This window comes from Acinonyx jubatus, chromosome D2 (genome assembly GCF_027475565.1).
Source record: "Acinonyx jubatus isolate Ajub_Pintada_27869175 chromosome D2, VMU_Ajub_asm_v1.0, whole genome shotgun sequence".
NCBI lineage: Eukaryota > Metazoa > Chordata > Mammalia > Carnivora > Felidae > Acinonyx > Acinonyx jubatus.
Window position 1 is genome coordinate 21,689,400 of NC_069393.1, and position 27,367 is coordinate 21,716,766.

At 37.5% G+C, this 27,367-nt stretch overlaps 1 protein-coding gene across 3 annotated transcripts; it reads left to right on the forward strand.

Moving 5' to 3' along the window:
• Positions 1 to 278: 278 nt before the first annotated feature.
• Positions 279 to 19,650, forward strand: CDK1 (cyclin dependent kinase 1). 3 transcript variants are annotated; one of them, XM_053207178.1, is made up of 8 exons: positions 279 to 298; positions 2,921 to 2,981; positions 10,966 to 11,122; positions 11,977 to 12,100; positions 14,108 to 14,278; positions 15,678 to 15,841; positions 15,966 to 16,107; positions 19,301 to 19,650. In XM_053207178.1, exons 2-8 carry the CDS (start codon positions 2,945 to 2,947, stop codon positions 19,397 to 19,399), a joined length of 894 nt encoding a protein of 297 aa, XP_053063153.1. In that variant the 5' UTR covers positions 279 to 298; positions 2,921 to 2,944; the 3' UTR covers positions 19,400 to 19,650. The 3 variants fall into 3 exon arrangements, with proteins under 3 accessions (XP_053063153.1, XP_014943825.1, XP_014943824.1); XM_015088339.3 differs by having other exon boundaries at positions 285 to 351; XM_015088338.3 differs by having other exon boundaries at positions 297 to 423.
• Positions 19,651 to 27,367: the final 7,717 nt, after the last annotated feature.

Sequence of the window (27,367 nt, forward strand, 5' to 3'; positions counted from 1 at the left end):
TTTGAGTGCAAAAAGTTTTATTTTTGCCAATACTGGAAGGGGAAGTACCCGACCCAGGGTGAACGGTAGATTTCCGACGACTAGAAACAGTAGGACGACACTCTTCTGGGCTGAATGAAAGCGCCTGCGCTAAGACTCAGTTGGCGCCCGCCCTCCTGCTTTTTCTCCAGCCGCCCTTTCCATTTTTTTTCGCGCTTTAGCCACCCGGGAAGGCCCGCCCAAGCGTGGCTGGGCTCCGATTGGCTCCTTTGAAAGTCTACGGGCTATCTGATTGGTGAGCCCCGGACCCTTTAGCGCGGTGAGTTTGAAACAGCTTGCACTTAACTCCAAAGCTGGCTCTTGGAAGTTGAGGTGAGAGCGACGCTGACGTGGTAGCTGCTGCCGCTTTCGTCGTGGGATAATAAGCCGGATAGAGTTGCTGAGGTCAGGGTCATGCCTACGGGGTGTGTGCTCGGCGGGGGTCGGCTCGGAGGCCCCCGAGAAGGAGTGCTGAGGAACCGGGTGGTATTAGGAGGCCGGGCTGGGCAGCGGGGGTCTGCGCGGGGCCAGGCCGGGCCTGTGGAGACTAGGCCGGGCCTCCACTCGGCTCCGGGCCTGGCCCCGGCTTTCCAGGAAGGTTCACGGGAGCCCAGACCCAGCGGACGTACACCGGGGAGGGCTGGGGCTGCCCTGGCCTCGGGGTTGCAGTCAGGGGTCGCGGTCCGCTGTTCCGGAAAAATGCCGCCGACCTGGCTGAGGAGGCTTTCGGGTCTTGGTTGAAGCCAAACCCTTGCATTGGTTCGACGACGCGGAGTGCCAGGCTCCGTCTTAGGCCCTGCGGCTCCGGCCTGTCCCCTGTGCGCCCTGCTCTAGCCTTCGGGGGCGGAAGGCCAGACGGCTCCGGGGCAAGATACCCACGCCGGTTCCCAAACCCAGGCCGTCCCGGAACACCGAACTAACCTGTGGGCCTTCTCGGACTTGCCTCCGTGCCCAGGGCCCTTGTGCACCCAAGGCGTTTAAAAACACTTGGCCGAGGCATAGAGCCAGAGGGAATTTGGATATTTTTCGTTTTAATTTTATGCTTGGTGGCTGTTACGTACAATGCAAAGTGGAAAGCTAAGAAATGCGTAGAGATAGATACAAATATGTATGTGTTAGTATTTTTATTTAATACTAGAATTGGTCATGTGCACGTCCCGCTTCCTTTAAAGACCTGGAGGTCTCTGGCTAGGAGATGAAGCCATTGGCATTTTACATCCTGCTGCTAGTACGCAGCCCCAGGAGACATTCAAAAGGCATTTTAAAGTGACATCCTTTATTTTAAACTGTTACAAACAGGAAAATGGAGGGAGGGTAATTAAACCCAACTTTGAAATTGAAGTTTTAGCCATTTGTTCAAAGAGCTCAAAGTCTTATTGTTCATTAGGCATATTAAATCTGGATATTGTAAAAAAAGGCAATTATCCTAATTATTGCTATTTTGTAACATTAAAATAAAAAATATTTAAGATTGGCCCTCATGACAATGTAGTGCAATTTTTTGTTCATTTAAAAAGATTTGTCTCTACTTCTGGGATAATTTTGCAGATGAATGTGAGAAATAGAACTTAAAGTGTCACTCAGAGTCACCTTTACATATATGATCTTATTAGTGAGGAGAGGAGTGTGTTAGGAAATCAAGGGAATTATGATTTGGGCTTCTGAAGTTATGTTTCATTGGCAAACTTCTCAGCTGTGGAAGTTTTGAGTGTCTTGTCAGCATTTTAGCAGACATTAAAACAGTCTTGCTAATGGGTGAGCAGTATGGCCACATTAGCTCCCTACTGGTGTCTTTTTTTTTTTTTTTTTTTTAAGATTTTTAAGTAATCTCTGCACCCAGTGTGCGTGTGTGTGTGTGTGTGTGTGTGTGTGTGTGTGTGTGAGTGAGTGAAATGTGCTCTTTCCAACATGAGACTGGAACTCACAACTCTGAGATTAAGAATTGTACACTCTTCTGACTGAGCCAGCTGTGCGTCCTGCTACTTGTGTCTTTAAAAACTGTTTCTTGGGGTGCCTGGGTGGCTCAGTTGGTTAAGTATCCAACTTTGGCTCAGGTTATGATCTAGCGGTTGGTGAGTTCAAGCCCCGCGTCGGGCTCTGTGCTGACAGCTCAGAGCCTGGAGCCTACTTTGGATTCTGTGTCTCCCCTCTCTCTCTGCCCCTCTTCCACTCATGCTCTGTCTCTCAAAAACTGAATAAATGTTAAAAATTAAAAAAAAATAAATGTTTCTTTTGAATTCTCTTCAAAAAAATATGAAGCGATACAAATTCAGTCAAATATTATTTACGGAAATGTTTGGGTGTATAACTAGCACACATTGGTGCTTCTTAGAAGTGTTATGTAAAGAGAACATACTTTTGTTTTTTGTTTGGGGTGTATACATAAGTTTGTGTCTAAATTTGAGTGTTAATTTGTTTGGAAGAAGCAACTACTATACTGGTTAAGATACACAAATACTTCTGATGTTTTAAGAGCCAAGAAAGGTGGGAAAATCTTAATTGCAGAAGTCCTTTCCTTTATAAGTGTTTTCGTTTTTTTAATGTTTGTTTATTTTTGAGACTGAGAGCACACAGGCAAATATGTGTGGGAGGGGCAGAGAGAGAGGGAGACAGAGAATCCCAAGCAGGCTCTTTGCTGTCAGCAAGCACTGAGACTGCCCTGGGGCTCAACTCAGTAACCGAGATATGACCTGAGCCGAAGTTGGACACTTAACCGACTGAGCAACCCAGGTGCCCCTGTAAGTGTTGTTTTAACGTAACTAATATTAATGGGAAATTAACACTGTACTAGAGACTGTGGAAAATGCTTTACACATTGTATCTCATTACAAACTTTAAACCACCTTTTGAGTTTTAGTGGCAGGTGATCATGTGATCAAATTAGTTTTTCCTCTCATTCTAGGATCTACCATATCTACGATTAACTATGGAAGACTATACCAAAATAGAGAAAATCGGAGAAGGTGAGTGTTTTTAATACCCAAGTTTTAAAAAAGAATTTTGTAATGCTTATAACATCTGTGACATAAAGACATGTAAATATTAAAATCAAATCTTTATCCTGTGCTAATGTGCATTAATTATATGTTCTTTACATGGTAACTTAAACACAAAAATGTTCATATCCAAGAGAATTGAAATTATTCTGATATGATTACCTGGCAACCCTCTTCCCCCCAATTATCTTAAATATGAAACATTTAAAGCAGTATTTATAATTTGAGAAGACTGTTGATAACTCGTATGTGTGTTGGGAAAGGTTAGGGCAGTAGAATTAGGTTTAACAGTGTACTTTTAATCTCCTACAATTGTTTTTAAGGTAAATATTTTTACCTAAACTTTCTAAGCTGCTACAATAAGCTATTAAGCCAATTTAAATAAGTTTTCTATATAGTTTCCCTAGATTTAAATGATCTGTCTTGTTTACATGTTTAAACAATTCTAAACCAATAACTCTTATGTATAATTATTCATTCCCTTTCTGTAGTACTTTCATTAAAGTTTTTAAAGAATGTTTATATGGCATAAGTGATGGGTAAAAATATCCCTTTGCCTTTTTCCCCCCAACATAAAATCTAACTTTCTTTTTTAATTTTTAAAGTTTGTTTATTTATTTTTGATAGAGAAGGATAAAGAACATGTGAGTGAGGGAGAGGCATGAGGGAGAGAGAATCCCAAGCAGGCTCTGCTCGGCCAGCATCAAAGCCCTATGCAGGCTTGAACCCATAAACCCTGAGATCATGACCTGAATTAAAATCAAGAGTCAGATGCTTAACTGACTGAGCCATTCAGGTGCCCCAAGAGCATCTAAGTTTCTATATAAAAGTCTTGGTATTAACATTCTAAACTCTATAGGAATAAATGGCACAACTTATACTATTAGAGTCTAATTTATGTAGGGTTTGTTTTTTGTTTTTTTAATTTTTTTTTTTATTTTTGAGAGCATGAGCAGGGGAGGGGTAGAAAGAGGGAGAGAGAATCCCAAGCAGGCTCTGCTCGGCCAGCATCAAAGCCCTATGCAGGCTTGAACCCATAAACCCTGAGATCATGACCTGAATTAAAATCAAGAGTCAGATGCTTAACTGACTGAGCCATTCAGGTGCCCCAAGAGCATCTAAGTTTCTATATAAAAGTCTTGGTATTAACATTCTAAACTCTATAGGAATAAATGGCACAACTTATACTATTAGAGTCTAATTTATGTAGGGTTTGTTTTTTGTTTTTTTAATTTTTTTTTTTATTTTTGAGAGCATGAGCAGGGGAGGGGTAGAAAGAGGGAGAGAGAATCCCAAGCAGGCTCTGCTCGGCCAGCATCAAAGCCCTATGCAGGCTTGAACCCATAAACCCTGAGATCATGACCTGAATTAAAATCAAGAGTCAGATGCTTAACTGACTGAGCCATTCAGGTGCCCCAAGAGCATCTAAGTTTCTATATAAAAGTCTTGGTATTAACATTCTAAACTCTATAGGAATAAATGGCACAACTTATACTATTAGAGTCTAATTTATGTAGGGTTTGTTTTTTGTTTTTTTAATTTTTTTTTTTATTTTTGAGAGCATGAGCAGGGGAGGGGTAGAAAGAGGGAGAGAGAATCCCAAGCAGGCTCTGCTCGGCCAGCATCAAAGCCCTATGCAGGCTTGAACCCATAAACCCTGAGATCATGACCTGAATTAAAATCAAGAGTCAGATGCTTAACTGACTGAGCCATTCAGGTGCCCCAAGAGCATCTAAGTTTCTATATAAAAGTCTTGGTATTAACATTCTAAACTCTATAGGAATAAATGGCACAACTTATACTATTAGAGTCTAATTTATGTAGGGTTTGTTTTTTGTTTTTTTAATTTTTTTTTTTATTTTTGAGAGCATGAGCAGGGGAGGGGTAGAAAGAGGGAGAGAGAATCCCAAGCAGGCTCTGCTCGGCCAGCATCAAAGCCCTATGCAGGCTTGAACCCATAAACCCTGAGATCATGACCTGAATTAAAATCAAGAGTCAGATGCTTAACTGACTGAGCCATTCAGGTGCCCCAAGAGCATCTAAGTTTCTATATAAAAGTCTTGGTATTAACATTCTAAACTCTATAGGAATAAATGGCACAACTTATACTATTAGAGTCTAATTTATGTAGGGTTTGTTTTTTGTTTTTTTAATTTTTTTTTTTATTTTTGAGAGCATGAGCAGGGGAGGGGTAGAAAGAGGGAGAGAGAATCCCAAGCAGGCTCTGCTCGGCCAGCATCAAAGCCCTATGCAGGCTTGAACCCATAAACCCTGAGATCATGACCTGAATTAAAATCAAGAGTCAGATGCTTAACTGACTGAGCCATTCAGGTGCCCCAAGAGCATCTAAGTTTCTATATAAAAGTCTTGGTATTAACATTCTAAACTCTATAGGAATAAATGGCACAACTTATACTATTAGAGTCTAATTTATGTAGGGTTTGTTTTTTGTTTTTTTAATTTTTTTTTTTATTTTTGAGAGCATGAGCAGGGGAGGGGTAGAAAGAGGGAGAGAGAATCCCAAGCAGGCTCTGCTTTGGTACAACTCGGTGCTCAATTCCAGGAACCGTGAGAAAATGCACAACCTGAGCTGAAATCAAAGGTCAGATGCTCAACCGACATAGGCACCCCTATGTATGTAGATTCTGTTTCAGGGATGTTTCTGACTAGTGTATTGTTAGTGTTCTCCAAAACTATACTTGTACAAGGAGTACTACTAAAAAGCCAAGGGCAGAATATTGGAAAGAATTTAGTAAGATACTAATGATATGTTTGGGTGGTGGTTGGGTTAGAGATTGATTCTTGTTCTTAACTTACAAATGTTAGATGATTTTTTAAAAAAATCACTTAGATACTTTATTAACACCTGGTCAACTAAGCTAGTCTTGTTTCTGAGTTAAAAATAGGTTTGATTAATAGACTTAATGTTTTCTGCTTTGAGTTTTTCTTAAGTCTTCAGAGAATTTAATGAGTTCTGATTTTTAGTTTGGAATAAAAAGAAACATTCTTTTTGTGTAAATGTGTTTTTCTTTGAAACTCTGGAACTCCTAACATGCAAGAGACTACAGATTTGACTCTTGAGGAAGGTACTGTAATTGCTACTACAAGTAGAAGTGGTTCAGAGCGTAATCTGAAATGTAGTCTATTTACTGGAGTTACAAGCCTCCCCAATTGTTCTACATGATACCTCCTCATATGCCTTGTTCATTGCCTTTGGCAGTGGCAATTCTTTCAATTTGTTTTCCTTAATATCCTTTTTCTTTGCTACACTGTAAGTAAGCTTTGTGAGGTTTGGGATTTTGTCTTGTTCACAGCTGTTTGAACAGTGCCTGGCAGTAGTGTCCAGCACTATTGGATGTAGTCAAATATTTGATAATAACATCAGTTTCCCTTAGTGTTTTTTCCTGTTTCTTTTTCTGGCTTGTATTGTTTTGACTACTCCAGTGCCTGGCAGTTTTAGATTATGTGGTGGACATTTTTTTTTTTCTTAAATTTTTTTTTCTAATGTTTATTTATTTTTGAGAGAGACAGAGACAGAATGTGAGTGGGTTAGGGGAAGAGAGAGAGGGAGACACAGAGTCTGACGCAGGCTCCAGGCTCTGAGCTGTCAGCACAGAGCCTGATGTGGGGCTTGAACTCAACGAGCTGTGGGATCATGACCTGAGCTGAAGTCGGACATGCTCAACTGACTGAGCCACCCTGGCGCCCCTTTGGTGGACATTGTTTTTGAAAAAATAAATTGTACAAATAATTTAAGGCCTAGATGATATCTTTCACACAGTATTTTCTTTTGCTTTTACAGATACCTGGTCAAATTTTAACATTATAGTACTGATTTGAAAAGTTAAATTTTTTTCCCTCAACTTTTTATTTTATTTCCAAACATACAGAGAAGTTGAAAGATGAATTTAATGAACCTGTAATACCTTTTACCAAGATGTTAGTTTTGTCACATTTACTTTATTATCTGTGTTTTAGCATATTGTTTTTCTGTTGACCAGTGTAAAGTAAGTTGTAGTGGTGTGCTTTACTTTTTATTTTTTTAATTTAAATCCAAGTTCGTTAACATAGTGTAATAATAATTTGAGAAATAGAATTTACTGATTCATCACTTACATTTAACACCCTCTGTTCATCCCAATAAGTGTCTTCCTTAATGCCCCTCACCCCTTTAGCCCTTCTCCCACCCAACACTCCACCAGCAACCCTCAGTTTGTTCTCTGTATTTAAGAGTCTCTTGAGATTTGCCCCCCTCTCTGTTTTTTGTCTTATTTTTGTCTTATTTTTTCTTTCCTTCCCTTATGTTCATCTGTTTTGTATCTTAAATTCTACATGAGTGAAATCCTGATATTTGTCTTTGACTGACTTCACTTAGTATAATATACTCTAGTTCCATCCACATTGTTGCAAATGGCAATCTTTCATTCTTTCTCATTGCCGAATAATATTTCGTTGTACATATGTATACCACATCTTCTTTATCCATTCGTCAGTCGATGGACATTTGGGTTTTCATACTTTGGCTATTGTTGATAGTGCTGCTATAAACATTGGGGTGCATGTGCCCCTTCAAATCAACATTCTTGTATCCTTTGGATGAATACCAAGTAGCACAATTGCTGGGTTGAGGGGTAGTTCTATTTTTAACTTTTGAGGAACCTCCATACTGTTTTCCAGGGTGGCTGCAGATATGTCTTACTTCGAATACTTCTGCATGTATCTTCTGAAGATATAGTCAGTGTTCTGCATTTCATTTAGTGATTGATATCTCCTTAATCTTTTCTAACTTAGAATAGTTCCCCTACCTTTTCTATCTTGACACGTTGAGGTTTTTTTTATTAAAATTTTTTTTTAATGTTTTATTTATTTTTGACAGAGAGAGACAGAGCATGAGCGGGGGAGGGTCAGAGAGAGAGGGAGACACAGAATCCGAAGCAGGCTCCAGGCTCTGAGCTGTCAGCACAGAGCCCCACGCGGGGCTTGAACTCAGACCGCTAGATCATGACCTTAGCCGAAGTTGGACGCTCAACCGACTGAGCCACCCAGGCGCCCCAACACTTTTAGTTTTTGACAACCTGATTCATTTCTTAAATATAGACTTTTCTTATTTCAGTTATTACAAAGACAAAATTACAAATTTTCTGGTTTCTTCTAAATTACAAAGATCTGAGTGTTGTCACTTTAGTTTTTGAACTCTATCATGAGAAAACATCTGTTTGGATCATGGTAGCTATATCCATGATGTGGGACCTAACTTGGCCTTTATTCACTCAATAAACATGTGTTAAATAAAGGTTTTGTGCTTAGCATTTAGAGTCTCCATAACTTTGACTATAACATTTTTAAAAATTTAATAATGTTTAATTCATTTCAGAGTACATACCATGCATGCATCTTATAAATAATTTTTGGTAATTGCCTAGTAGAATCATTCTGGTCTGTTTAACTAGAGCTCTGTACCAGTAGTTATGAGGGGTAATGGCTCAAAAAGAGAAAGAAGAGAACCATAGAGCACTTGTGATTTCTAAAATTGGGTAAATACTAAGTGTTGGCTATAAGTTAATTAATTGTTATGAGTAAATTTTAGACCTTGATGAGGTTGTACACTTGAAGGAAAGAAAGAATATTAGGGGGAAAAATTTAGTCCTGAATTTACCATTAACTGCTTATATTATATTTATGCAAGTGATGATTCTTCCCGAGTCTGCTTTCACAGTGTGCCAGGTGATTGTGCTTCTGACTTAACTACTTTTGTGTTTTTTGATGCAAGTATGATTTATACCCAAAAAATGGACAGATTTTAAGTGTACAGAAAGTTACCAATTTTTAAAGATGGTTGTAAAGATCCATAAAATTGAGGTTTTTAAAATCTGGAATGACTTTGGTTGTCCAAGAGTCACAGTTAATCCAGATTTAATCAAAATAATGTGAAATGGCTCTTTAGTCAAATTCTGTCTTTAAAATGACACCAGTATTTAGGAAGACCCACTATTGTATAGAATTAAAAAAAAATTTTTTTTGGATGTTTATTTTTGAGAGAGACAGAGCATGAGTGGGGGAGGGGCGTGTACACACACACACACACACACACACACACACACACACACAGAATCTGAAGCAGGCTTCAGGCTCTGAGCCATTAGCACAGAGCCTGACATGGGGCTTGAACTCACGAACCATGAGATCATGACCTGAGCCTAAGTCAGTTAACTGAACCACCCAGGCACCCCTAGAATTTCTCTTTAAGACAAAATTAGGGGATCCTGGCTGGCTCACTTGGTAGAGTATGCAACTTTGGATCTCAGGGTTTTGAGGTCAGGCCCTATGTTGGGTGTTGAGATTACTCAAAAATAAAATCTTAAAACAAAATTAGAACAAAGTTTATATAACATCAGTTTGCCACTCACCAAACCATCTCTAGTAGCCAGTAGATAATTTGATAGTAGTTCTTAGCCTTTTTAAAAACATTGCTACCTTTGGCAAAACTGGTAAAAACTAGAATAGATCTCTTTAGAAAAATGTACTCTAATCACTTTTGAAGTTATACTGATGTTACAGAAGAATAATAAGGTATTCAGTAAAATTTTATGTATAGTCAAGCAGTTCAGGATCTCCCTAAATTTTCCAATTCCAGTTTAAAGATTGTATTTATTTAAGATTTTATTTATTTATTTTAATTTGAAAAAATTTTTTTAATGTTTATTTTTGAGAGACAGCATGAGCACGGAAGGGGCAGAAAGAGTGGGCGACACAGAATCCAAAACAAGCTCCAGCTTCTGAGCTGTCAGCACAGACCCCAACTTGGGGCTCGGACTCGCAAACTGCGAGATCATGACCTGTGCCAAAATCGAATCCCTAACTGAGCCACCCAGGTCCCCCTATTTATTTTAATTTTAAGTAGGCTTCACGCCCATCATGGGGCTTGACCTCATGACCCTGAGATCAAGAGTCACATGTTTCACCTACTGAACCAGGCACCCCTCCCACTCCAGTTTTAAAACGCACTAAATCTGGGGACTAAATGTGTCCTGTATATGAACTTTTTAAATCAACTAATCTGCCTCCCTTAATATTGCCACTTCTGTCCTCTGTATCCACCCTTCTCCTGCCCAAGATCCCTTATATTGACACTGTTACTCCTTATCTGAAGCCTATATATCCAAATCAGTGTTCTTGTTAACTTCAGAATGGGTGGGAGGCTTTCCTACTATATAGTAGATATTGTGAACTTTAATAGATTTTATAAATATATATTTTGTAATGTTTGTTTATCTTTGAGAGACTGAAAGCATGAGCAGTGGAAGGGCAGAGAGAGCGGGAGACAGAGGATCTGAAGCAGGCCCTGTGCTGATAGCAGAGAGCTTGATGCTGGGCTTGAACTCATGAACCTTGAGATTATGACCTGAGCCAAAGTCAGATGCTTAAACCGACTAAGCCACCCAGGTGCCCCATATTTAATAAATATTTAATAAAATATTTTAGCCCGATTCTTTTTTAGATAAGGGTTGAGTGTGTATTTGATATGCATAAAGCAGTCTATACAAAGTTTTCTGAAAGTGTCACAGTGACTCCTGTTAATAATTCTTCAGCCCAAATCCTCACCCTGTATTTTATGCCTGCTTTATTGTTAGATTGGATATTTGAAAAGAGATAAATTTCGATCTGCAAAGGATCCGTTTTCTTCTCTAAAATGTGCTGGGAAATTGTTATTTAAATGTATGGGAAAATTGTGATGACTACATGAACTTTATTTCTAAACTATAGATGTGATAGGTTGTAGTTACCCGCAATTTCTTTTTGGAAGTGATGAGAGTATCATCATGAGTATGATACTTCCTAGCTGGTCACAGTAGACATTTCTATCACGTGACATTTTACAAGATGAGTCATTTTGTAAAATCTTAGTTTGTGGAGGGTGTCCTATAGTAGACATTTACTTTGTCTATTTCAGGTACCTATGGAGTTGTGTATAAGGGTAGACACAAAACTACAGGTCAAGTGGTAGCCATGAAGAAAATCAGACTAGAAAGTGAAGAGGAAGGGGTTCCTAGTACTGCGATTCGGGAAATTTCTCTATTAAAAGAACTTCGTCATCCAAATATAGTCAGGTATGGTATATTTGAATTTAAACCATTTTCCGCATACTATTTCAAGCGTGAATTTCAACGTAGAAATTTTTACATTTGCTTAATATCTGGTCTAATTGCTGAGCAGAAGAGAACCCTACTATTTTTGTTAATTGGGGGTGCCAGGCATAGGAAAAATGGGCTGTTAAAACAGGAGCAGGGTGATAGGAGATTAGTATTGGGAGCTGAAAACTCAAGGTAAACCGGCCAAGGGAGAACAAAAGTCCTTTTTCACAGACCTTTATCACCTATACCAGTCTGAGCTTTGGTCCTTGAAGACCTCTTAATCAGAGTCCTAAGACAGGTAGTTCTGTCAGATGAAAAAGAAAAGTGTTTTTCTTTCTTTTAACTATTTGGATTGGTATTGGCAGGGAGGGGAGGGTGTTTCCTAACAGGCCAAGTTACGGTTAAATTGCATTTTTCTGGGGTTGGAGATAATGAGCAACTGTTAAGCGTTCCTAATAAATCTTAAAATTTATTTCTGTAATTCACTTCAATGAAAAAACAAACTCTGAGCAACAAGTAGTCAACCTAGAAATGTTCTTTTGTAATAGAAGTGGTTTGACAGTTAGTACCTTCTGTATAATATTACGTAATTTTCAGTTGCTGCCCTGAGAGTCCTTTCTCAAATTCTAGTTTAGAACTAAGGTTTTCATTACTAGGGAAGCTACCATCTCTTCTTTCCCAAAACAGTATGTACTTTTTGTTGTTACAGAACATTTCTTAAAGCTTCACTTTCTGTGATAGCCACTGTTAAGTTTTTGGAAGTTTTATTTTGTGAGAGGTCAAAAATGTTTCGTAGATATTTTTTTCCATATAATTGTTTTGTTTTTCAGTCTTCAAGATGTGCTTATGCAAGATTCCAGGTTATATCTCATCTTTGAATTCCTTTCCATGGATCTCAAGAAATACTTAGATTCCATCCCTCCTGGTCAGTTCATGGAATCTTCACTTGTTAAGGTAAAAAGCTTACTTAAGTTTATTAGTATTTATCCATTGTGAGTGTAAAGGGTCTATTCTGTAGAAGTTCCTGTGTTTTGGGGGAATATCCTTGGAAAGAGTGTTAGGAAGTAGAACTAGGAAGATTTTTTTTCCACAGTCTATAGGTTAGATTGTTACCCCTTTTATTACTAGATACTGCTTCTAGTTGTAGAGTGAAAAGTTGTGCCTGAGACAACAAAACCAGTAGGTATGTATTCCATTGTTGGAAGCTAGGATGTTTTGGTCTTTATTTGAGGGTCAGGTATGTGTGAAACAATGTAACAAAAGCTTGGGGTAAGGTAATGATGACAAGTGGTTTTATTTTATTCTGGTTTTGAATGTTTTGGTTAATTTACAATAGACATTTCTATATTATAAATGTATAATTTCTAAATTATAAATGTATAATTTTTTTAAAAGCACTGAAGTGTATATGTGGATATGTCTTATCTTTACACTAACTCTACCAAACCACTTCTCAGAGGTAGGTACCCATTGTTAGTTTTTTAATAGTCTTACAGACACTTGCATGTCAACTTTGTGTACATACATATGCTGTTTTACAAAACTGTAAAACCCTTTTACTGTGAAACATTCAACATATAGCCTTACCTGTTTACCTAAATGTTTGATCTGATTATTTAAACCAGTTCCATACTAATAAACATTGAAATTGTTTTCCAGCTTGGTGATTCATGCTCTTAGGAACAATGCTGCAGTGAATCCTTATGTATATTGATCTTCATTTGCAATTTTATAGGATAAGTTCTTATAACTTGAATCAATGAGTTGAAGATGTTTATTTACATTTAAAATCATGATAGTGCCAGTTGCCCTCCAAAGACTTGTAGCAGTTTACTCATTGTGGTGGGTAACAGTTACTGTTTTAGTACCTAGCTTTATCAATCTTTTAAATATTTTATCAGTCCATCATGTGAAAAAGGCAAATATTTTGTATCTCATTTAATAATTTTTCATTTTTTAGCCATTTATAAACATCTTCATTGATGTTTCTGTTAGGATATTTTTTCACTGGTCTCTAAGGTCCTTTTTGCTAACATGTTGATAATACTCTCTTTATTCCTTTTTTCTTTTGTTGTTTTGACTTGTTAATGGCATATACCATTAATAATTTTTATCATATATTTAGCAGTCTTATACATAACTTTTGGACTTTAGCTTATATGTCTTTCAAACATCATGTATGCTAGAACAATACTTGACAATATTTTTTAGTAGGTTGCCACACCTCCCTTTTGTTTGTTTTAAATTGTGTGGATGGATCAAAGTTTTATTTTGGTATAAAGAACTAGGGATCTTAATGGTTAGCCATTTGTTCCAACAGTTGATTTTATGTATTATTTTATAATTTTGAACTTTATAAGTCAATATTGTTACTATGTATACTTCAGATTTCTGTAATATTCATGTTGCTTCAAATGACAATTACGTTGTCTTGGCAACACCTGTCTTGTATAATACTTTTCTCTGAACTAATAAATAGCATGTTACAATAATTGTCTCTATTTAAATATATAATCATAATATCCTGTTTGTTATTTCTTTTGGAATCTGTGACCAGGGTTTCTAAAGAGGAAATGAATATGTAATAAGAAATAGAGATGGACAAATCTTAATAAAATTAGAGTTGCTATAAGTATATAGATAAAAGTTTAAAAAACTTTCTATACAGAAAACTAATTAGGACTTAAGAATAAGAGATGAAAAAAGAATGAGAGATGAAAAATAGTAGAAGACTAAATGAGTTCATATGGATGTGTCCATAAGGTGAATATCTTAGCATATCAGTGGGCTTCTCACCCCAAATGCTGCTTGCTAGTCTCAAATGGCCTGAAAGCTTTTGTGGCAGTTAAATTGTTTATCTGTATTATAATTTCTTATATCTTTGAAACAAACCCACCAAGATTATTTAGAAAATTATTGTGTGGTACAGTTAAGTTTCTAACTTATGTTTCCTTCTTCCAGAGTTACTTGTACCAAATTCTACAAGGGATTGTGTTTTGCCACTCCAGAAGAGTTTTGCACAGAGACTTAAAACCTCAAAATCTATTGATTGATGACAAAGGAACAATTAAATTGGCTGATTTTGGCCTCGCCAGAGCTTTTGGAATACCTATTAGAGTATATACACATGAGGTATGTAGAATAGTGGTTTTTGTGTTTTAGAGTATGTGTGATTGCTGGATTGTTTTCTGTATTTGTTTTTTAAGTCAAGAAAGAAATAATAAAGGTTTCCATTGTGCAGGATTAATTTATTGCCTCTCAGCTCCAAACTCAGCCTTCACTGCATGTTATGTGAAAATCTGACTCAAACCTTTAAATATTTCTTTGCCAGCAGGTGTGATGTCAGTGGATGGTGTTGGAGAGGCACTGCAGGAGGAAGGGGTTATCCTTACTACAGTTCTAGAAATTATTATTTATTAGTCAGTCTCTTTATTCTAACCCTCTCTTAGTTAAGAATCTTTCTTAGTAAACTTTACCCATGCAAATCTCCTGTGTGTTTTTTGTCTCCTGCTTGGATCATCTGGTACACAATTTGGTTAAAAGACAGGTTTTTTTACCTAAGGGTTACTGTTTCAGGTACATTTAGAAGCTTCTATAACGTTTTTCAGTGTTAATACAGATGACATGGCATTTCATTTGTTATTTCTGGAGAGAAAGGGAATATTGAATTGTATAGTAGAGAGCTTCTGGGAAACTGTCTTCTGTGGGGTTGTCTATCCCTGAGCCCAAAGACTATCTTCAAATCAAAACTTAGAACAGTGTTCATTTGGTTAGATGTCTTGGCTTCTTTTTATCATCCCTTTTTATTATTTTTCCCATAGCTGTATAAATAAAGATTATTTGGTTCCCATTGGCTTAAACAGATGCTTAAGTTAGAGATGATATTTTTGCCATGACAAATTATAGATAGTAAAGTAATAGATTAGCCCTAGACCACTGTTATTTGACTTATGTTTTTATTTTTTTAAGTTTATTTTGAGAGAAAGCACAAGCAAGTGCTAGTGGAGTAGGGGCAGAAAGGGGGAGAGAATTCCAAGCAGGCTCTGTACCGGGCTTGAGCTCATGCATAAACTGAGATCAAGACCTGAGCAGAAATCAAGAGTTAGACGTTTAGCTGACTGAGCCACCCAGGAGTCCCTGACTTAACATTGTTAGCATGTAAGCAGTATTCATTCATTTGTACGGTGCCACACTGAATTTATTATCAATTGCCTTTTTGTTTTTTTTGAAAAGTGAATGCTATCTTGACTATTTTTTTTTATCCTTTTCCTCTAATGATTTGAAAAGCAAGAAAAGAGTTGGTATGTTTGTATAGTGTTTTTTAACCTAATGAATAGAACTTAGGAATGAAATATTTATCTTCCATTTAGTATATTGTGTATAGTTAATTGACTTTCAAGCAATATTATCAGAGGAATTAATGGAACTTTCTAAAGGATAGTCCTACTGAAATATAAATGTTTATATTTAGGTTTTTAATGTATTTATTTAAAGGTATTTTTATACAGTGTAAAAATTTGCTTTGTAATAGGTAGTGACACTCTGGTATAGATCTCCAGAAGTACTGCTGGGGTCAGCTCGCTACTCAACTCCAGTTGACATTTGGAGTATAGGCACTATATTTGCAGAATTAGCAACTAAGAAACCACTTTTCCATGGGGATTCAGAAATTGATCAACTCTTCAGAATTTTCAGGTATTTTTGCCTTATATTTAAGCTTTTAAGAAGTTTTCAGATGAAATAATAATAAGGCAACATGTATAACAATAAGATTATATGTATGCTTTAATAATTTTTTTGTTTTTCTCTGGCTTTTTAGAGCTTTGGGCACCCCCAATAATGAAGTGTGGCCAGAAGTGGAATCTTTACAGGACTATAAGAATACATTTCCCAAGTGGAAACCAGGAAGTCTGGCATCCCATGTCAAAAACTTGGATGAAAATGGCTTGGATCTGCTCTCGGTAAGAAGACCCTTTATACTGATTTCAACATTATTGATTCTGAATGTACTCAATTCCTGTCTTTTACCTGGGAAATAGAAAGCCAATATATATTGTGCTAGGCACATAGCTATTATGACTGTTAATGTTTATTATGTTACTGGCTTCATTTTAGATACCAAGAAACATTAGTGGTTTTGAGAGGAGGATTCAGCATTAAATGTTATTTGTTTGGTTTTTTAATCTTACATAGCGAAGATGCTCTGTGAAGGCAAGGCCAGGGTTAGTACACCTTTATTTAAGTTGCTGGTGTGTAATGGCCCTCCCTTCTAACTTTTTGTCCCGGTGTGTACTACTTTTTAGTTTATCCGAGACATAGGTTTTTCCTTATTGCTTGATATTTTTAGTTATTAAAGCCATTTACTGCATGAACTCTCATTTCTTACTTTGTGCCTTGTTTCTACATCAGAAAGGTTAGGAGGAATAATGTAATTCTTATAAATCCATGGGGCATGTCTGACTTTTCATTTCACCTCAGGTCATGACCCCAGGATCCTTGGGATCAAGTCCCTCATAGGGCTCTGCACTGAGCATGGAGCCTGCTTGAGATTATCTCTTTCCCTCTGCTCCTTTTCCCTGTTCTCTCTCTCTCTCTCTCTCAAAAAAAAAAAAAAAAAAGCATTAACAAACTATAAAAAAAAACATTGCATTTACTACTACATTGCCACTTTCAACTGATAGTTGTTTTCTTTAAAAATAGGGCCAAAAAAATCTATTAGGATAAAAAAAATTGCCCTAGGCCTGCTTTAGGAAAATTGTTTTTAGAACAGTATTTAAATATTGAGCTTTTCTCTCAACAATAGCCAAATTATGGAAAGAGCCTAAATGTCCATCAACTGATGAATGGATAAAGAAATTGTGGTTTATATACACAATGGAGTACTACGTGGCAATGAGAAAGAATGAAATATGGCCCTTTGTAGCATGGAGCTGGAGAGTGTTATACTAAGTGTTACACTAAGTGAAATAAGCCATACAGAGAAAGACAGATACCACATGTTTTCAGTCTTATGTGGATCCTGAGAAACTTAACAGGAACCCATGGGGGAGGGGAAGGAAAAAAAAAAAAGGTTAGAGTGGGAGAGAGCCAAAGCATGAGACTCTTAAAAACTGAGAACAAACTGAGGGCTGATGGAGGGGGTGCGAGTGAGGGGAGGGTGGGTGATGGGTATTGAAGAGAGCACCTTTTGGGATGAGCACTGGGTGTTGTATGGAAACCAATTTGACAATAAATTTCATATATTTAAAAAAAATAAAAATAAAAAATAACAAAAAAAAATATTGAGCTTTTATTTGTTTATTTTTTTAAAAGTTTATTTATTTTGAGAGAGAGTGCACGGGGTTGGGGGGGGTGGACAGAGAGAGAATCCCAAGCAGGCTCTGCACTGTCAGTGCAAAGCCCTACCCAGGGCTTGATCTTGTAAACCTTGAGATCATGACCTGAGCTGAAATCAAGAGTCAGGCTCTTAGCTGACTGAGCCACTCAAGCGCCTCTAAATATCGAACTTTTGTTTATTTTTTTTTAAGTACATTTAATTTGAGAGAGAAAGCACAAGTGAGGGAGGGTCAGAGAGAAGGGAGGGAGCAAGAATCCCAAGCAGGCTCTGCACCAATGGTGCAGAACTCCACAGAGCCCGACACAGAGCTTGAACCCACAAACTGTAGTACAGACCCCTACACGGAGCTCCTACCCACGAACTGTGAGATCATGACCTGAGCTGAAGTCAGACACTTAACTAACCGAGCCACCCAGATGCCCCCTAAATCTTAAGCTTTTAGATGGAACTGATTTTTGTAAATCTTGGCTAGTGTAATATTGTGATATTATCCTGTAAATCTTCTAATTGGTCTTTGGGCTCCTTTCAGAATTTATAAATCATTATGCCTCTAAATTCAGCTCAGATTTCCAAATTGCTTACAGTGAAATCCCAAGTCCTTTACCTGTCATTCAAATATTTCATGTATCAATATTGTTGATTTGACTTAGAAGGCCTTTCGTATCTGTCTTTTTAGCTTCTGTAATTCTTGAACACAAAGAATTTCACTTCAGTCAATGAAACTCAAATACTGTAAATCATGATTCCTTAGTCTAGCTAGTATTGACATCTTGGACTGGATCATTTTTTGTTAATGGGATCGGTCCTGTACACTGTAAGATATTTGACAACATTCCAGTCCTTTGCCCTATACCTGCCTGTATGTAGCATGTTCCTCTCAGTTGTGACAATTGCCAAATGCCAGACATTGCCAAATGTTCGCTGAGGGGCAGAATCTCACCCAGATGAGAACCACTACTGTAAAACATCAGACTTGGTTTCACATTTAAGCTTTACCACTCCTTAGCTTTATGAATTGCTGGGGCAAGCCGCTTAACCTCTGAGCCTCAGTGTCCTCATTGTAAAATGGGACCAATACTTACCTTTGTTGTGAGGATTGTGTAACACGGTATGTGTCAAGCACTTAATATAGTGCTAAATATGTAATAGCAGCTCAAAGGGTAACTAGATAGTAAAAGTATGTCTGGTTTGCTTATTGATTTGATTTTCTTTAAGATTAATGTTTCTTAAAGATAAAATTTAAGATCAGCATTAAACTTTATGCAGTCTTTTCTGGTTATGTGTAAATTAAGTTTAATACTAGATTGACCATCATTCATTTAGTCTCTCATTTTAACTATGTTTATAACACATTGTGCTCTGGTTTTGTTTTTATTTGGAACTTGATGGAAGCTACATTAGAAACCACTATAGCTAATTGCCACCATTTCAAGAATGTTGTAAATAACTCAGATGGCCATTTAATTCTCAAAGTAAATATAGTTAACTAGATATCTTTCTTAAATTTATGTCCTGGTTTTAAAACTATCTCTATCTCACTAAGAATGCTTGTGCCTTAAAGCATAATTTATAGCTGAAAGAGGTTATTGAGGTATCTACGATTTAAGGAATAAGAGCTAGAGGGTGAAGTATGGAGGATTGAGACATTTATGTGGTATGGTACTGAACTAATGGAAATGTTCATTTGGTAGTAATTTTTATTAAAATTATTAGCTTATGGCTTATTGGTAGAAAAATTAAAGCTTTATTTTTTTATGGTTCATTTCTTAAGTCAAAACCTTTTTTCTTTTTTTATCTCCCCGCCCCCCCCCCTCCAGAAAATGTTGGTCTATGATCCTGCCAAACGAATTTCTGGCAAAATGGCACTGAATCATCCATATTTTAATGATTTGGACAATCAGATTAAGAAGATGTAGCTTTCTGAGCATTTCCACGTATCAAAAACAGATAGTTATATTTTTACTGTTAACTTTGTCTATTTTTTGTTTTGTGTTTTTCTTTCTTTGTCGTAAACTTAAGCTGTACTTCATCTTCTGATTTCAAAACTGTAACTTAAAAATGTAAATATTGTTCTATATGAATTTAAATATAATAATTCTGTATATGTTTATAGATCTCACTGTAACAACTATATGTTACCATAATAAAAGTATAAATCTAGTACTGATGTCAGGAATTGGAAAAATTTTGAGTTAGCTTAAATCATCTCAAATCTTTAGAGTCTGGTTTTCCTGTAGTTGGAACCACCAAAATTTAGGAAAGTGTGCTAAGTTCAAAGTTCATAAAGCTTTGAAGTGTTTTTATGCTCTGTTTAAATTTTTGTCTGTTTCTTGCCAAGTGGTAACCGTACAACCTGCCTAAAGATGAGTATTTTTCTGCTGTTATTTCAATTTGTGACCTAAATGTTCAAGCATTCAGAATGAGAAAACTATTGAGATTTGAGAAATGATGCTAAATTTATAGAGGTTTTCAGTAACCTATAAAACTAACATTAGAGCATGCCAAAGTTTGCTAGGTTTTACAGTCAAAGATCAAGGGCTGCTCACAGCAGGGAAGAACAGTTTAGAAAATTTATGAACTAGCCTATTTTTAGGTAGGTTACGAAAGCTGTTTGTCTAAGTGAATTCTTATGCCTTGGTCAGAGGTAATAACTAGACAAAGGAGCTGCTCATCTTGGCTTTCAAGTCTGACTTACAGTCAGTCAGTCTGCAGTAAGAGAGTGCAGAACCTAGGGATGGAAGTCATTTGGGGTCACATTGTTAAGAGTTAAGATTTCACGGTGGGAATTTGGTAAATGAAAGGTCACACAAAAGATTTGATTAAGATGGTGAAATGACATCCCCCTAGGCTTGAGTTTTCTTACTTATAAAGTGAAGTGTTGAACTGCATCAGTTTTTCAAATTGTGGATTGCAACTCTATAGTAGTTCACAACTTCCCCTCCTCGCCATGTAGAATAGAAACTCAGCGCATCTTATGAGTAAATATTTCTTGGTACTTCTGTCTCAGTAATGTCTAGATACATGAGGGTTACAAATGGTTGGGGCTTTGTGGATTTCTTAGAAGCAGCAGGCAACCTCACTGATGCATGGAGTCTAATTGTTTGAAAAGTCAATAAGTCATCAATTTAGAACCTACATTGTGAACCAGGGAAACGAGATGGTAGAACAGTGTGTGTGATCAATTGCTATAATGAGTGTCCTACTTTTTTGTGTAGTGCTGTGTAAAGTGTTTATGTCAGCTTCAGTAGCTGGGTGAAAGCTACTGAATTGGGTCCTCCCTCATCTCATACATATTTTAAATTGGCTTGTGCTCTCTTGCTTCTGATTAATTTTAAAATGGAACATGTCTCTAGGTCAGTAGTTCTTAAGTCTGTTGTACACTAGAAACACCTGAGACTAATTCTAGCCCTACTCTTGAGCAGTTCTGAAGTTGAAAACTGGGAAATGTATCCCAGGAAACTTTGTTCAGAAGTTCCCCAGGCTGATTCTGATGCAGCCCGTTACCATCAGTGGTGATTTTAATGACATCTAGTTTTCATTGTCTTAAAACTTCATGACATTATGCAGTATCTTTAACTTGTTCTATTTCTGTTTCAGTCTTACTTTTTCATGACGGACAGGAGATAGCTATATATTTTGTCACCAATGTAAGACTTCCATATACTTGAGCATAGCACTGTGACAATTGCCCTATGTTAGCATTGTCCCTAGTCTTTGCCGTAGGGTTTTTTTTTTTTTAAGTTTAAATATACAAGCAATGATGCAGAGATTAATACATAATGTACAATAAAATCTTGGTAATTTACATGGGGACATGGCATATATATAAATTGTTTTTTTAAAAAATGGAATTTGACCCTAAACCTTCCATTGTCTTTGTGGAGAAAAGTGAATGGTATAAAGATTCCAGGCTTTAGAGCCAGAGAGATTAGGGCTTGGTTCCCAGTTCTGCCATTTCTGTGTCCTCTGAGTCTGTTAACTCGTACAATGGAGATCATAGGGTTTATTATTTATGTAAATATATGTAATATATTTATATAACTATATAAATAGGATTGTAGGATGGTTGTCAGGATAGAGATAGGGTTGCCAAGCATCCTGCATATATAGGACATGTCCATTTTTGCCTGTATTTTGCCGTGTCCATTTAGGATGCCCTAAATGTCCTCTTTTCAATCTATTACAAAAAACTGGGCAGTTCTGTTTTTCTGCCACAGTAACTGGTGCTTAAATCCATTAAAAAGCAACCCTAAATGGGAGAGTGTATAGGTGAAGTTCTAGCACATGGTAATTTCTTTGCACGCTTAGCAGTTTTTTTCATGTTCCCTCTATTGTTTTCTCCTTTACTAAAGTGCAAGTCCAGTGAGGGCAGCGGCCATGTCTTACCCTTTCGTTGTCCAGCTCTCGGCCTAGTACTTGAAGCATTAGACACGATTCTTTAAGTTTGCCTAAAGGTGGTGGTACCTCACTTTTGGTAATTGAACATGTGAGCAGCCACTGTGCGTTACATACGTTCCTCTTTCTTCATGGCAACCTTGGAACGGGCATTGATGTTACAGATGATAAAACTAAGATCTGAGAACCTGCCGAAGTAACCTTCCAGGGGTCAGAAGCCTAGTAAATGCCAGAGCAAGGAAGGATCTGGGGCTTTTGACTTCCCCTGTTCTCTTTGCATGGCATCATGTTGGTTCCCAAGATCAATCCATAACGAATGTATTTATTTAGTTTCAAAAGCTTAAGAGGAAAGAATTGCAGAAGGTAGGCAAGTAACTAAAGCCAAGGCAGCCCAGATGCCAAGGAGCACCAAGCTCACGGTTGTCAAAAACAATACCGCAGGCTTGCAGATCACTCATTAACAGATTATCAGAAACCTCCATCTCAAGATTGAAAGGACCAAGGTCACCAAAGTAAGGTTCAGTTTTAAGTCCAGTCCATTCTCCTATCCTATTTTTGGTAGCAATACCCTCTTTTATTAGGGGAGCCCCACTACTGCCTGTGGTCCTACTGGGGTTCTTAATTCTGGCTCTCCATTCTGTTCTTAAGGATGACCTGGATGCAATCAGTTACAGTATACAATACCACAGTAGCAGTAATTGGTTCAAGGACTGGGCAAATGAACTAAGACACATCAGGATCCTTTTTTGCTATAGGAACCTTGAGAGAATGAAGCCCTCTTTCTGCTGATATTGTCAACCTGGGAGAACATGACTGGGAGCCTGAGCCATCTCCCCCTCACCCCTCTGCCCCACCCCCCAACTCTGGAGCTCCCTGAGTGGAGAAAGTGGTAGATTCCTGGGACCAGGATGTCCCTGGTTCTGGTCTTGGCCCTGGTTCCTGCAGTGCTGCTTTAAAATTGTCTGAGCTACCCAGTGTTCCTTGTAGGTGTAGGGATTGTGGGTTTTGTTTTGATTTTGCTTGATCTGGTTTGAGTTGAGGTTCTGTTATTTAAACCTCAGAGTCCTGACTAATGCAGCTATCGATACCAACACAAAACTGGATGAATAATTTTAAAGGAGCCCTCAATTTAAGCACCCTTGTAGTTAGAAATGTTTATGTAATTAAATATCTTCTTGAAAAGCTTTTTATTGCTCATAATCAGTTTTCACTGCAGCTTCTAGTACTGGTTGGGTGGAATGGTACTGATACTCAATGTATGCCTTTTGGCCTTTCAAAGAACCTATAAACTTTGGGGAAATGTTTATATTATTGGGTACCTACCAGTCAGAAGTAGAAATCTGTAAGATCTACTTTTCTACAAGGAATCATTCTTTTCCTTGAGATAGGATGTCAAAACCATTCTGTACTTCTCTGTTACGGAAATCATACAATAACAAAAACAGAATGTATTTAGAAAATTTATTTGCTAATGGGTATTAGTAGTTCTTTATATTTGCAAAGAGCTTTATAGTAATTAAGTAGCATATGTTATTTCAGTAGACAGAAGCTTCCTATACTATAAAAGTGCCCTGAACTATAAAACCACAAGAATAATTGTACCATAACACATTCTTTATAATACAGAGAGAAAAGATACATTTCCCAGCTGAACATAGCAATTTGTCTCAATGGTTCTGGTATTATGACAAACATATTTATGTGCAAGAAAATATAAATGTGTTTGTCATGAAGTGTGTTCACTGCTTCACTAATCCAAATGGGAAGCAGAGCATTTGCTCCATCTTAAATCTTGCTAGAATTTGAACATAGTTTTAGAAGTGCATTTTGGCTTCTTGTTTGAAATACTTCTCATGCACAAGCACTAATGGAAAAATGGCTCAGAACATGAAAAGATTGTAAGTTCCCAGGTAAGCACAGAACATTTTTTGGCCTGTCAGCATCCATCTAAAACCGCAAGGAGTAGATGACAAATGCAAAGTGAATTGTATGTTGGGAGCTCTTAATTAGCAATGCGTCTAGAAGGTCACAGCAGCTTGGATAAGCCTAAAGAACAAACATCTTCCCTTCCATGCCCCAAATTTTGGCATTCACTGTGTGACCCCACCCACTTTCAGCAATAAATCATATTAACTAGTTAGTGAAATAAAAAAATTTCAGAATTGAATAGGATCTCTTGGACATCAATTTCATCCTGATTTTCCCCAAGGAGAAACCATGGATTTCAGCAATGGAGTAAGAATTAGAGTAGATTTTCTGATTTCCAGTTTAAAGAGATTTCTACTCTCTTTTACACTGGCTCTGACAGTGAATTTGGGTCAATAATGGAGTCAAGAAAGAAATGTATTTTAAGGATGAAATATTTAGGCAGGAGAAAACCCAAGTGGTCAGAAGAAAATAGCAGTCAGATCAGAGAAAGTTACATACATTCTCAGTTCCTAGAAACTGAAGTAGCCAACAATGTAAGTAGCACATGCAAGCCAAACACATTGTAAATGATAGGGACTGAGTGTGTTCTTTGCAAAAGCAATAGCAATTTTCATTCTCTCCTCTTCACAGGATAATTTGGGACTTAGATGCTACAGGTATTTTTAAATAGATGGCTTTCTTAAAAAAAACTATAAAACTTTATCCAACTGCAATTTAGGTATGAGGTAAGGTCTCTGGCACTGGAATAGCTAACATACATTAGCTGACGTGTACAATAAGGGGAAAAGGCAAAGGGCCCAACTTCCATCTCTTATTTTTCAAGCGAAATATCTCATGTGTGGTCATGTTTGGAATATTTCCTAACATGACCCAAAATCAGGGAATAAACAATTCAGTGTGCCTTAGTGGCAAAAAATAAAAGAATTATTCACAAACAGAAAACTGGACTTTTGAGGATATGTTTATTTAAATCCACACAGCAACTCCTACTTTTCCTGTTATCTCCAATTATGTGATGCAACATATTTACCAGAAGAAGCACTTTTTAAAAACAGCCTTCCGGGGAGTGAATAAACAATACTATATTTGGCTAACAGCTGCTTTTGGAAAATGAGATGTCAGCAAAGCTGAATGTTGTTTAAAGAAAACTAATTATCCAACTACCTTTGACTTGGATCAGAGTAAATAAAGCACTTCCCTATTTGCACCGAAATGTTTTGTCTAGGATTTAAATATTAGGCATTAGATATTTTACTTCTTCCTTCTCTTGCCATGTAGAGCAAATGAATTCAAAGAGATATTCCTGTTTGATTTTGCTGCCAAAACCACTTTAGGTCATCTGGTGCTAGACAAAGTCATTGCTTCTTTGCTTATTCCCCATCCACCCTTTATTGTGTTCAGCTTAAAGCAGTGTTTATATTTTACAGACACATTAAAACTCAGATAACCTAGTGACATATACTGTGGTTCCATTTGTGTGAATTTGATTATGCAAATGTCAAATAATAAAGTTACGTTTAAATCCGTATAGAAAGTGAAATAACGTAAATACCCCCAATTTTTGAAAGTTTAAAGTTGGCAAGCTGGTTGAACTGCTTTATGCTATTGCAGTACTGTACTTTGGCTGGTAATATGTGCAGCCCTTTGTTGCGTGAGCCAGGCTGTGGTCTCCCTGACTTAGAACTCCTGTAGGCTGTGGTGGTTACAATGCTGTACTTATTTTAACATTTACTGTTTGTCATTTGAAATATTTTTACTTTCTGGAGCAATCTCAAATGAGCACTCATTAAATGGGGGGGTCCATTGCTGGTGCTGAAAAGTAGGTATTTTTGAATGAGCTTGAGATGGGCTTTGATGTCACAAAGAAGGCCAAACAACTCCCATGGTACATTTTAGAGCAAGTATTTTATAAATGGCTGGTGGCTATCTTGAAAAATTACAGCATTAAAGCAAAACTACGTATTAGTTGCAGATTTTGAGAAAGCATCTCCCTACTTTACACATATTTCTGTGGAAAAATCAGTATTATGCTGATTCTTTGAGAATATATCCTCTGTATAAAGTCTGGCATATGATTTTCATATAAAGTTATTAGGTGTAATATTTTATAAATGTTCATCCAACAAGTATTTACTGAACATATGAGCCAGATACTGAGCTAGGACGTGAGGACACAGTATTCAACTAAATAGGTCTTGTCTTGGTGGACTTTACATATCCTTGGAGGGAAGACCCATTATAAGCAAGTAAATAAGTGAAGTGGCCATAGGAATGGGATTCTTGCTGCCTGCTGTGACTTAGACCAGTAAGATAGTTAGCAGCTATCTGAGTAGTCAGAACTACCATATCTGGTATGCAGGTTTACAAGGAAATGGCTGTAGGAACCTGTCCCACAGCTCTTAGGCCCAGGATAAGCTACACAATTTCCAGGGCCCAGTGCAAAATGAACATGTGGGCCTCTTGCTCAAAAATGGTTAAAAAATTCACAGGGCAACAGCAGAGCATTAAACCAAGCACAGGGCCCTTTGAAGTGCGGGGTCCTGTGTGACTGCACAGGTCACACACCCGTGAAGCCGGCCCTGCTTAGATCTAGTCAAAGAGAACTAAAAAGGTTTAGAGTGGGGAAGAGAGATCTGGGGATGGTGACTCTGGAGAGCTGTGCCGTGCTTTGGGAATGCTACCATCTAACCCAGGCCTAATGAAGGAGGGGTGCAGAGAGACCCTTTGAAGAGCTCTGGAACATGTTGCTTGCCCTCGTGCCACAGAACAAGTGCCTGGCTGAGGCCTGAGAAAACAAGCAGACAGGGGGCGTGACTTCTACCCAGAGTACTACCGGCCAGTCAGGAGAGTACCACTGACGGTGCCCCTGCACGTCTGGAGCTTGCAGGGACAAGGACTGACTGTTTACCTAACTGGATGGGGTCCAGCGGGTAGAGACAGCTGGCAGGGGCTTTCTCGGGCGGGTCTTGCCAAATGGCACCCAGCCCTGCCTCCAAGACCAAGATAATGGAGTCTCCTCCCGCTTAGAATAGTCAGGTCCACATCGCTCATATTCCTTCAAGCTCTTCTGTAACACTTAAATGTAATTATTATGAAATACTTTTATATAAACTATAAACAGCAATATACATTGCCCCATGTATCCATCACCCAGTGTCATTATTGTTACATATGAAACCTTCAGATCTCTTCCTGTTCACATCTCCCTTTCTTTCCCCAGAAGATGTGTTTATACTTTTTCAACTTTTCTTTATCCCTATATAACATGTCTGTCTATAATCATCATTGCCATATTGCATGCGTTTATGCTTTATATAAATATTAAAGAATGAGATTTATTTTGCTTGGCTTTGTGAGACTCATCCATGTTGATAAATGTAACTATAGTTCATTTGCTCTCACTTTTGTGGAATATTCCATTGTGTGACTCTACTACAATTTATCCTCTCCTCTTAATAGACTTGTTTCTCATGTTTTGCTTTTATGAACAGTGTCACTGTAAGTTTTACTGTATATGTCTCCATCTGCTTGTGTGTAAGGGTTTGGGGTTTGGGTGTTTT